The sequence below is a fragment of the Nothoprocta perdicaria genome, unplaced genomic scaffold (genome assembly GCF_003342845.1).
Source record: "Nothoprocta perdicaria isolate Ctin4 unplaced genomic scaffold, notPer1 scaffold_31, whole genome shotgun sequence".
Lineage (NCBI taxonomy): Eukaryota > Metazoa > Chordata > Aves > Tinamiformes > Tinamidae > Nothoprocta > Nothoprocta perdicaria.
The window spans coordinates 708146-719522 of NW_020455544.1; the positions used below are offsets into that span (position 1 = coordinate 708146).

At 39.6% G+C, this 11377-nt stretch overlaps 1 protein-coding gene across 1 annotated transcript in view; it reads right to left on the minus strand.

The window, feature by feature from the left end:
• Positions 1-11377, minus strand: part of ARHGAP10 (Rho GTPase activating protein 10) — a 122838-nt gene that overhangs the window by 31345 nt on the left and 80116 nt on the right. Inside the window, exon 19 of the mRNA XM_026042645.1 lies at positions 5767-5917. Within this exon, the coding sequence (XP_025898430.1) occupies positions 5767-5917 (151 nt within the window). The remainder of the gene's footprint in view (positions 1-5766; positions 5918-11377) is intronic.

Here is an 11377-nt window from a genome sequence, read left to right on the forward strand (position 1 = left end):
CCCCATGAGGAAACATCTTGTTCAGGGAAATACAGACTCTCAAACTGGTTTAAACTGGAAAGCATTGAGCTGCTTCAAGTCTTTATTCTACTTACACCCTTGTGCGCTACGTAAGTAGAAGCATTTATTTTCAACCAGCAGAGGTTGGACAGGGCACAGCTGGCAGGTAGCATGGATACGTCAGTGACTTCCATGCTTGAGATTAATGGCTTTTAGTATGCCAAACTGGCCTGCTTACAGCATTATGTGCCCTTGCAAGCCTGTGTGCAGAAGGTGGAGAATTAAAGAGATGGAGGAGTATTACAGGAGATTAGAAATCATTTTCAATAATGCCTGCTCTCACAGGAAGAATGACCCTTTCCTTCAAAGCTTTTCATTCTTTCTTTAAATTCAGATTTTAATTCTGGTCTTTCTGTACTCCCTTTCCCTACATTTGTGATTCCCACTGTGCGTACATGTGTGCATCCACATGTGTGAGAGCACATGAGGATATGTTTGTTTCAAACATTTCTACTGGCTCTATATTGCATGCACTGAAAGCCGAGAAGCTCTTGCTCTGGTGCTGGCTAAGGCAATCCTCGAGGCTAGCACAGATGTCTGACACGCAGCCTTTGAAAAGGAGGAGAAGTTAAGAGATGCTGACTATATCAGGACAGCTAAACCTGCTCTCAGATGACCGTGCAGCAGGTCGGTTTTGGCAAGTAGAGTACACAGGAGAACAACAATGCAAAGTCAATGTATATAGCATATACAAAGCATAGGTCAAAATAGTGCCATACCTCCAAGGCATCAGGCATCTTCTGTTGAACCAAAGCTTCCCATGCAGAAGTTAATGATCTAGATAGGAAACCAGGACCTTATGCACACCCACTATCACCTAAGATAAAGTTTCACCTTGGCTTTTACCTTGTGCAATAGCTTAAAAAGCCTTTTACAGTGTCACAGTCATCCCACTCAGAGTCACGAAATGGAAAAGCTGTTTCACAGCCTGCAGAACTGCAGGAGCCGTTCTGGCAGCAGGGCGAAAATGAACTTTCTTAAATCTCTACATGACAAACAGCAATCATTCTGATCTTCCCTCTCAACTAATATTGGTCTACCTACTTGGTAAGAGCACAACTGTGTCCTTCTCAGCTGTTAACAATAGCTTTGTAAGCAAGTGCTGCAAGCCCTTATGGCTTTATGATATGCCTGTGTAGCTGCTTTTCTTTCCATTTCCCCCAGTATGTGCCAGGTTACAGAAAGAAACACTTCCAAGCAGCAGATTCAGAAATAGAAAGAGTTCAAGGCCAGGTTTCACACCTGCAGCCTTGCAGCTCAGGCCTCCTGCAGCCCTGAAGATCAGTCTCATTATTATAAATCCAAGACTTCCTTCAACATCCAGGTTTTATGTTCAGTAATTCCACATTAAGTTTATGGTTTTTACTTACTTGTTTGGGACAGGAAGGGATGGGATGTTTGTGATGGGAGAAGGAGGGGGAAGAAATAAAGCATGGGAGTTATATAATCATTGCATGTACCACATTTTGTTGCTATGGTCTGATTTAATAATATGAATGCCACACTGCTTACAGCAAATCCATTCCTTGCCCAGTTTAGGGCACTGTATCATCCCCGTGCCCACAACATTTAAAAGGAGCTCCTCATATTTAACACTTACGTACCATTCACACCCCAACTTCCACAAACAAATGAGAGGGTAATACAGTTCTAACTTAGAGAATTGGTTAATGTTAACAGAAAATTTTAAAGAGTTAAGCAGCAATTCTAATTTTTATGTCATATATAGATTCAGCTTTCTAGAACAGTATAATTTTCTCTTTATAGCAGCAGCAGAAAGCTATCGCAAACAGCCCATATACCTCTTCAGTTCCTGAGAGGGGTAACGAGAGACAAAACATCTTAAAAACAAAACCTTCCCAACATGATACAAGTATGCCACGCACATATGATAAATTTTGACTTCTAAAGAGTGCTGAAAGAAAATGGGGGATCAGCAAAGCACTATGGCTTAAGACATATATTTTGCTTTGTTTACAAAACATGCACTGCTGTTGGATGACTTGCCATAAAAGACTCCTTTCTTGACTTTAGACGTGATTTATGCAGTTCTCAAGCCCACTCTCTGCTCATCTTGGATGGACTATGCTATATTGCCTACCTTACAGAGAACTTTTCCTGCTATGCTGCTCTTCTAGCAGCTCTGCAAAATAGCTTAATAATCTCTCAGTCTCAGGCACAGAAAAAAATTGAAGAAAAACAAAAGACATCTTATTTTGCTACAAGAAGAGAAAATAAAAGAAAAATCGTAAGAGACTGCATATACCTCTGTGCTGCCCTCTAGAACAAATATAAATAGAGATCTCTTCTGATATGTACTGATTTTCCAAGTGGATAATAAAGATCCACTGACACTCAGAAGAGGATAATCATCTCCTTGCTTTAGCCAAGAGTCTCTCTCTCTTAGGAAACACAGTAGGCTAACTTCTTTATACATAGCTGAGATATGTACATAGCTGTGTAAGCCACAGGCGTTCCTAAACCTAATTCATTCTAAAGTTCATTCAGATAGCAGGAAAAATGCTATTAAAAAAAAAACCCACCACCAAAACAAAATAAAGATTTCATTTGAGAACTCAAAAAACCTCTGCAATTGATCCTAACATAAATCTAATGCAAATCCACATTTTGCTAAAGCAGAAAATTTTGAGATGATGCCACATCAGAAAGTAGCTCATAGTTCCCCATTAACTGCAGTTCAAATCAAGGCATCCAAATGCTGAAAAACTTCAGAGTGAAAACTTAAGTGGTTTACCATAAAGGAAAAAAAAAGTTGATGGAAAACTGGATGGTATCATCTGTGCCTTCACCTTGTTTTTCAGGAAATGAAGATTGCTATTCTAACAAAAACAATACCTGAATTGTTTGGAAATAGGTTTAACATCACCTAATCAGTGCATAAATTTTCCTTCTATACAGGATCATAACTCAGCTAACTACTAGAAGACAAAATAAAGATTTTAATCAAACATAGTGAGTGTTCTTCAAGCCACTGTATCGATGAATATTTACTTCAGTTACAGACCTTTCTGGGTGGTGGCTGCATGCATTTTGTGTGTAACCGAGAAGCTTTCTGACTGAAAATGTGTTTTTAAAAAGGAAAACTGGCGTGAACCCTGCATTTTTAATTCTAGCAGTAGGTTCTGAAGCCTGTTAACTCCCTGGAGCAGCTGATAGCTAAAGACTTGTTTCCGCTTTTCTAACAATTTCCTGGTTTGCATAACAATCCTAAACGAAACACTATCAAGAAGTTTTCCAGCACGGAGAGATTTTGTCTCCAAAACGCTTCTAGATGCAAAGCATAAAAAATATTTAGATATAATTACAATAGCTTTAAAGGTACATTGTCTACAAATACGTTTATGGATAAATATGCATCAGCTACTTGGTTTAAAACAAGATTATGATAATTTGGCCATATCCAGGAAACACAAAACACTGGCTTATGCCGGGTGCTTAACTCATGCCATTGTGAATAAAGAGGGGGAAGGGAAGGGGTTTAATGTTTAATTTCCTGTTAAAAACATACACAGGATAAAATCTTCCAAAGAGCAGTTATAAAACATGCATTTGTTGGCCAAGAGACTAGGTAAATATGGAACAGAGCCCAGGCTCACTTTTATTCCCCCGCCCCACAGAAGAGACTAACTGAAAGCCCAGATACATGGGGTGTATCTGGAGGCACCCAGCTCTAGGCAGCAACTACCTAATTCATCAGGCTGCCTCATTTGGGTGTTAAGCAACCAGCCCAGGCAGGTCCTCAAGTCCCACCACACTGCAGCTCCACCACGACGTATATTCACACTGGCCACAGCACCAGCTCCTGACTTGTACTCCTCATACAACTATATGGCCAAAATGCAAATAACGTGGGCAGGTAGTCCAGACTAATCATCCCTCTCCTTGTGAGACACTGGCTTTTGACATTGAGAGCTGCTACAGGACGCTGCTACCCTCAGCAGCAGCTGGAGATGCTAGAGAGGCCATTTTTCAGAAGTCACAAGGGGAAATGATTATTCTCCACTCCCACAAACTTGGTGCCATACGTCACAGAGCCATGATTTCAGAGTCGCAGCAATTCAGCTTTCATCACAGTTCTACCATCTATAATGATCTATTAGATTACTTGGCCATTCAGCAGGCTAACCTCCCAGTCAAGCACCAAATTTCTGTATGATGTACAACAATTAGAAGCCTGCAAAAGTCCCCGCTATTCTTTTGTTCAGAATGCTTGAACTAGATGAAAATACAGAATGTATTTAGGAGAAATGGAGCACTTCTAAAGTAGTTTTTAACAGCAACATCATTTTTTTTTACATATTAAACTAAACAAACACATAGCATGTATTTTCCATCTACCAGGTTAGGGTACAAGTTAGTTCCCCCGTGGCTATGCTTTAAGTCATGGAACTGGGGAAAAGCTGCAGCACTTGTCACCCATTGTATCACCTTCCAAACTAGATTTAGATAACCCTGGGAGTGTTTTAATTGTAAATAATAATAATAAATATTATAACTGCAGATACAGTTTAAGAGTTTTCTCAGCTTTCGGTAGCATATTATTTAAATTAACATAGCTTTAAGCTTTTTCAGTAGAAGTACCTTAAATGCTTTCTAGTCAATACATTTACTTTCATATTACACAGGAAAAGAAAGGAACAAAGATTACATGTCTCTAGTGAATTAAACATGATGGCAGACGTGGAATTTCTTGCAGACTCTTTTTAAAACCAGCTTTGAGACAATAAGCTGTACTAAGTTTACTTCTAAAATTTGCATTTAGAACTGTTGTTTCTGCTCTTTCCTTATCAAATTAACCCGTGTTGACTACTGATTCAATGAGAGTTCAACATTGAATCTCACACAAGTGCACAAGTTCAAAATCTCCGGCTTATTTTTACTTGCTGACAACTGGACTTTGTGCCTTGTTCTTACGCTGCTTCAAGGGAAAATTTAATTGACTAACAACATGAGGAGGGAGAAAGGCAATAGGGTGGAGAAATACTCTAACACAAAACAAGCTGAATTGCTTTCTTAGTACTGTATGTGCCCCCAAGCAATGAAATTTCAAAAAAAAAAAAAAAAAAAAAAAGATTACTTTTCTGGCCAACAGTCAGAATATATAAGGTGTTATATACCCTATGCTTCACCGTGCATTGTTACTGCAGACTCCATGCAAAAGCAGTGGGGTGGTTTTTTTGTTTGTTTGTTTTTTCAAAAAACATCTTAAGAGCCAGGCAAGTCTATGAGTGTTTACTGCTAGCAACACCAAGGTATTCAAGATTCAAGTGAAGTAGTAGCATTCTCTAGTGCAGTGGTGACCTGAGCCTTTAATCCAGATGAATTTAGCAGTAGACTGCATTAGCTCTTTTCATAAAAGATTTGCTTTAATTTTAGTTCTCTCTCCATTTATCTTACGGCTGTGTAATCTTCAGCAGAGGTCAAAGAGATTTCCCTAAAGAAATGGGAGCTGCTCTTTTTTAGAGGGGAAAAGCATATTTAAGACAGGTTGTCCTACTTTTAAACATGTATCACAAAACCACGCTCTCCCTACCCTCCTAGCTCCTTCCCATTTTCCAAGCCAATTAAACAAACATGCATATGTGTGTACACACATATACCAATGAAACATGAGGCAAAACACCTACAGAAAACAGAACATACAACAGCAATAACCTGCTGCAAAGACGAAGTCTAACACCTTACCATCATCCAGCTCAAGACAAAGGTTGTACACAGCCAAAGGCCTCTTATTACGTTGTCCTGGTCTTCTAGATTGCCTTGGTGGGGCATTTGGAGGAGATACTGACGTAGAGATTGGCTCAGGGAAAGCGGTATCAGGCAGAGTTTTGAAAATCTGCAATCAAGAACACAAAGGGCTTCAATTATTTATCATGAAGAGCAACCTGCGTAACTCAACTGCAAACCATTATCAAACAACATTTGTTTTGGATTTCATTCAAAGCAGGCAGGAGCCAAAAATCCATTCCTTCAAGTTTGGGAATGTGCCGTAGGTCTTTAATGAGTGCTTTAAAAATAAATAAATAAATAAATAAATAAATGCATACGGAATTAAAATAAGCAAGAGCATTACCAATGCTCTACACATTAACCATGCTGCAAATCAGTTAATACACCGACAAAATACGAGCAACCACACTTGTCAGCTGGGATAGAGGTGGAGGAAGAGACACTAACTTTATGAAGCAGTAACCAACATGTTTTGTAGTTTTAGCTAGGACCTGAAACTTTGACAAGACACTCATTTTAATTTTCAAAATTATGATATTTCAGCTAGTTAAAAGAAATGGCACATTTTTGAAGAGAGCAAGGAGGAAAATCTGGATGAAAGGATTTTTAGTAGGAGATACTTGTAATACTGAGCGAAAAGTTTTTCAGTTAGCCATTAGAGTTGAATCATATTTTTATTAATGATGATATGCATGAAGACACATATTAAAAGGATTGCATTTTCTGTCATTTTATCTTTTCAGTCACGACCGTTAGCATATCACCACTCCATACAAAACAACATGTCATTTTTCTCTAGATAAACCAACAACGTGGATTTGCTCAAGCTGATGACATTTGTACCTTAACTGCCCCATACAAGGTCCAACCCAATGATGCTTATTTACCTGTAGATTATCAGTATGCCAACACACAACTTAACAGCAGCATTTTACAACTGATAATGGCAGATTCACATGAACAAATTGGCTTAACTATTTCTTTCATCAAAGACAAGCCAGAAGATAAAGAAAATAACAAACAGCAGCTGTACGAAAAGGAAGCCCTGTGTCTGTAGGGCACCTGAGAGCAACACAACATATAATACACCAAAATGTAATGAGCATGCAGTATACAGTGTTCCTGTACCCTGCAATTTTCCAAAGCCACGTATCTGTTTGGGAAATACTACAAAGAGGAGGCTCATAATGAATCTTCAAAGGAAAAGCTTTTAATGAAGTAGAAATTCACGTAGAAGGTTAGAAGGTATAAATAGACACCACAGATAACACATTTTTGGATTATTACAGCATGTCTCAGGTGCTCATAAAGCTAAAAGCCAGCCAGCATACACAATGCATAAGGAAGCTGCCAAAATCACCTTCAGGTAAGCAATTCACACTAGAATTGTAAGAAATTGCATGCCATTACATCCTAACCTGCTATCCTGAATAGTTGGGCAGGAATTAGATGACCCAAAGAGTCATCTAAGACCCAAAGAATACCCAGGCTATTCTCTTGCCATTAAGTAGTTACTTAATGATCATCCACAGGTAGAAGACTATGAGGGTACAAAATATCCGAGTCATCATTTTTTTTTCCATGAAGGGAAGAACAATCACACTGCCCAAATTGGGTAGCAGTGGTCAAAAGCCTATATATTACATGCAAAGGAAAACTCCAGTGAAAATGCCACCTTCTTTTTTAGTGAGTGAATATTGCCCTAGGGAAAGGGGAGGCAAAATGATATAACATGAACTTCCCCATAGCAGGTTCAGGAGCACTGGTTCCTACTCCTTCATGTGCCTGCAACACTGATTATGAGAGAGAACCAGAATAGCATTCAGGACATTAAAAATATTTATACAAAGGAGAAAAGAAAGCAGTGCAACCTGCTTCTCCCCAGTGCAGACGCAGCTTCGCTCGCAGACAGTCACAAAGCTCTAATTGTGCTCACAGTTCTCAAACCATTTCTTAGGGCATGATGCAATATGCAATAAGGAAGTCCCGCACACCTACAAGACATTTGGCTAGCAGTACCACACTGCCCCCTTATGTGCAAGCACAAGGCTAGTCAGAGCAATTCAAGAGATAAATACTTGCTTCTGAAAAACTCAAGAGCATCCAAAACTTCTAATACCTTCTTTTGCCTAGACTAAGTGTCACATTTGGCCTCTCTTTTAAGTAGCTCCCTGCCAAGAGGTTTCACCGTGTTGTTTACTGTGTCACATTCCACAGCTGCATTTGTACAGCCTCATCCATGCATCTCCACTGAAATCAATGATGGATGAAAAGAATGTGTATTCCTCAGGAGCACTGTGCAAGAGATGAGCTTTCTTGCATGCAGGTGACTTGCACAGCTTGCAGTAAAGTTCTTCAGAGTTTTTTCCTGATCTTTCATGAATTTTTCAATATACTCTTGTAAAATTACTAACCTGAGAGATTAAGAGACTCTCAAAAAAGCAGTCAAGAAAACCATAAAGACAATTCTTACTCAATGACACCCAGTGCCAGAGAGGGAACGGGATAATGAACTGGCAAGGCAGCTAAAATGAATCCAAGTGGATTTCTTGATGGTAGAAAAAATAATTGGTGTTTTGTTTTATGGAAAAAAATTACACAACAACAGGAGACATAACCATTAAGCACTAAAAACACACTACAAACTGTAGACATCCATGTACCTGCTAACTACCTGCCCAATGATATCCGTGCCAGGCAGCCGTACGTCCTCCAAGACATTGTCGTAGTCTATAAAGCAGCTACCCCTCTCTTCATAAAACAAAATTTGGTTACATTGGGTCTTCTCTTTCACTATTAGGAACTTTTCAGAAGATGCACCGCTCTGCACTCAGTGCTACCCAGCAGTGATGCTGAGTTGATTCCCCTCAACATCACCTCCTGCAGAAGGAGAGCATCAGGCCCTTACTGCACTCTCCAGTTTCTGGCATGGCAGATTGATAATGAAGTTTCATTTCTAGAATAAGGTCAGTAAGTGGTATATTGTTTTCTAAGAAGCTGAAATTGCCTCCTAATTGCTCCTGGATAGCACAAGACATCCAGCTCTCAGTAAAACCAGGGCAGGGCAAGGGTACAAATAGACTCCCACTTTCTCACTCCTACGTGTCTCTGTTGCAATGTTAAAAGTTCTCTGTTGCTCTCTCTTCTTGTGCTAACATTCAATATCTGTCACCACTGAGGAGGAGGAAGGTGGTAAAAGAGGTATTTAGAAGTGCACTAGAGAATGTAGTCTCTCAGATATTTGTAATTTACTCATGCAGAGCAAATTGAGCCTAATTGTCAGAGTCAGCCCTGAAATCACTGAGGAGCAGGCGCTCTCCTGCAGGACTCTGAGACAAGAAAAACACCAGGAACGTTACCAGAGCCGTTTGGCTGTTTTTGATATAAATGAAATAGCAGCCTGCCCTGGTGTGTTACACCAGGAAGTATATTTGCAGTTATTCTTCCTCTCTCATGTTGCTCATATTTGTGATCACTTCTACTTTTGTCTTTTCTGTCTTTTGAGTGGGAAAATGAAAAGCAACATAGCCCTTGTATAACCCTGCTGCCTTTTCAGCTCCATTTTTTTTTTTTGTAGGTCAAAGGTACAGCTCATAGCATTGCTTTGCAAAGGCAAGAATCAGAAAAGCAAGCAGAAGGTGAACCTCTGCCCTGAGAAGAGCAACATACAGCACTCAGTTCTCTTTCTTGCTTTCTTTGAGGTTACCTTCACTTAAATAGACAAGTACTTTTCATCATGCCTTAATAGCACTGTAACATCTCCCTGGGAGTGTGTGAGCAGGGCAGGGAATGGAAACTTTATTGCTTTATTTCAGTTGTGAGAGCAGGGTTTTTTTCTATTATTTTTATTAAAATTTGCTCCTGGCTTTATTGATTATTTAAACATCATTTAAATATAAATGTTTCACAGCTAATAAAAGATTCCCGCTGTGCAAGACGTGTAATCAGAAGCACACTGCATACCCACAGGAGTCGGGATTCAAAATAATACACAAGTAATACAGTTGGAGGGCACCCAAAAAGACACCTGCACTTTAACTTACCTGCCCAACAGCATGTGAGCACAGCTGGCAGTCCCGGAGCACTCCTGCTTTGCAAACTGCGGCTACTAGGCAGCGGAGCGAGGCAGCCTCTCATCTCCAGCAGGATGGAACAGGATGCATCCCATTCCCTCAAGTAAAATTCCAGACCTACCACCATTCATTTGGACTGCAGATATTACAGCAGCAGAGACTAATGCCTACATAAACAGAGGAATCAAGTCTGGTCATTGAATTACCTCATCTGAGAAAGAATAAAAATGTACCAAACGAACCTCAAAGGTTAAGGACATCGCAGTCATATCCACTGCTATGTAGTTACAGAGACTTCGGCCAAGCCGAGCTGAATTTATAGAATATCAGACCTCTACACTTTAGTTCTCAGCAGCATTAGCATCCTGCCATTGATCTACCTGGGGGGAAAACTCCAGCGCTAATGGAAGCAACGTACAGACTGCAGAAAACTGACCCAAGTAGCACTCACAAAATTTTATCAAGCAACAAATTCTACCATCAGCCATTCCTATACCAGTTAGTTTGTATTTTAAAAGGTTGTTTAGATTTGCTCTTATATGAAAGCAGAATTTAAAGGTGCACACTCAAGCAGCAGGTCAGTCTTCAGGCCTGCAGCGTAAAGCTACAGCCAAAAAAGATGAGACTCTTGCTGAGCTATTTCAAGCCCTGGTATGTTTGACCTATTTCTCCATATGTAAAAAATGGGTACTTTGCAGAGCTAAACAAACCACTATCTTGCACATGTACTGCTAATAAGAGTCCTGTCTTGAGGAGTGAGACCAAGAGCACCAAGACCAGACACTCCGATTTCTATACTTAGGTCCCATGAAACATAGACTAAACTTAGTCTGCAGAAGCCTTTCTTGAGAGTAATGTGCCAAGTTCAACCTACTCTCATATTGTATTCTACTAGCATATCCATATGGCAATAGCCCAAGGAATTTTGCCAGATTCCACTTAATTTGCAACAACAGTGTTGGACTCTGGATCCTGAGCTACTGTAGAGCTGGATTTAGAAATTCAAAGCTCAAAGCTAGAAATATCCTGATGTAACTAGGTCTGCCCCACAGATTCACAAATAGACGTAGAGCTGCACTGAAACTGTAGATTCTGCTGCTACATAGGATACTGCTGTGTCCTTTCTGGTCTCAAAATGGACTAATTAATGAATTTCAGTATGTTTGCCAGCAACCATTTTAGGAAAAGACCCAGACATCAGGTCATCTTTGTCTGCTTTGTATCACTAGGGTAATTAAAATTTCCTCTAAAATTCAGTGGGAGGCAAACATCAAGGACAAAAGAGAGGAGAAATAGGGGTGAAGAAAATGAAGACTCAGTGAAAAAGCTAATGAGAATAAAAAAAAAGGAAAAAAAGGAGGAAAAAAAGGAGGAAAAAAAGGAGGAAAAAAAGGAGGAAAAAAAGAAGGAAAAAAGAAGGAAAAAAGAAGGAAAAAAGAAGGAAAAAAGAAGGAAAAAAGAAGGAAAAAAGAAGGAAAAAAGAAGGAAAAAAG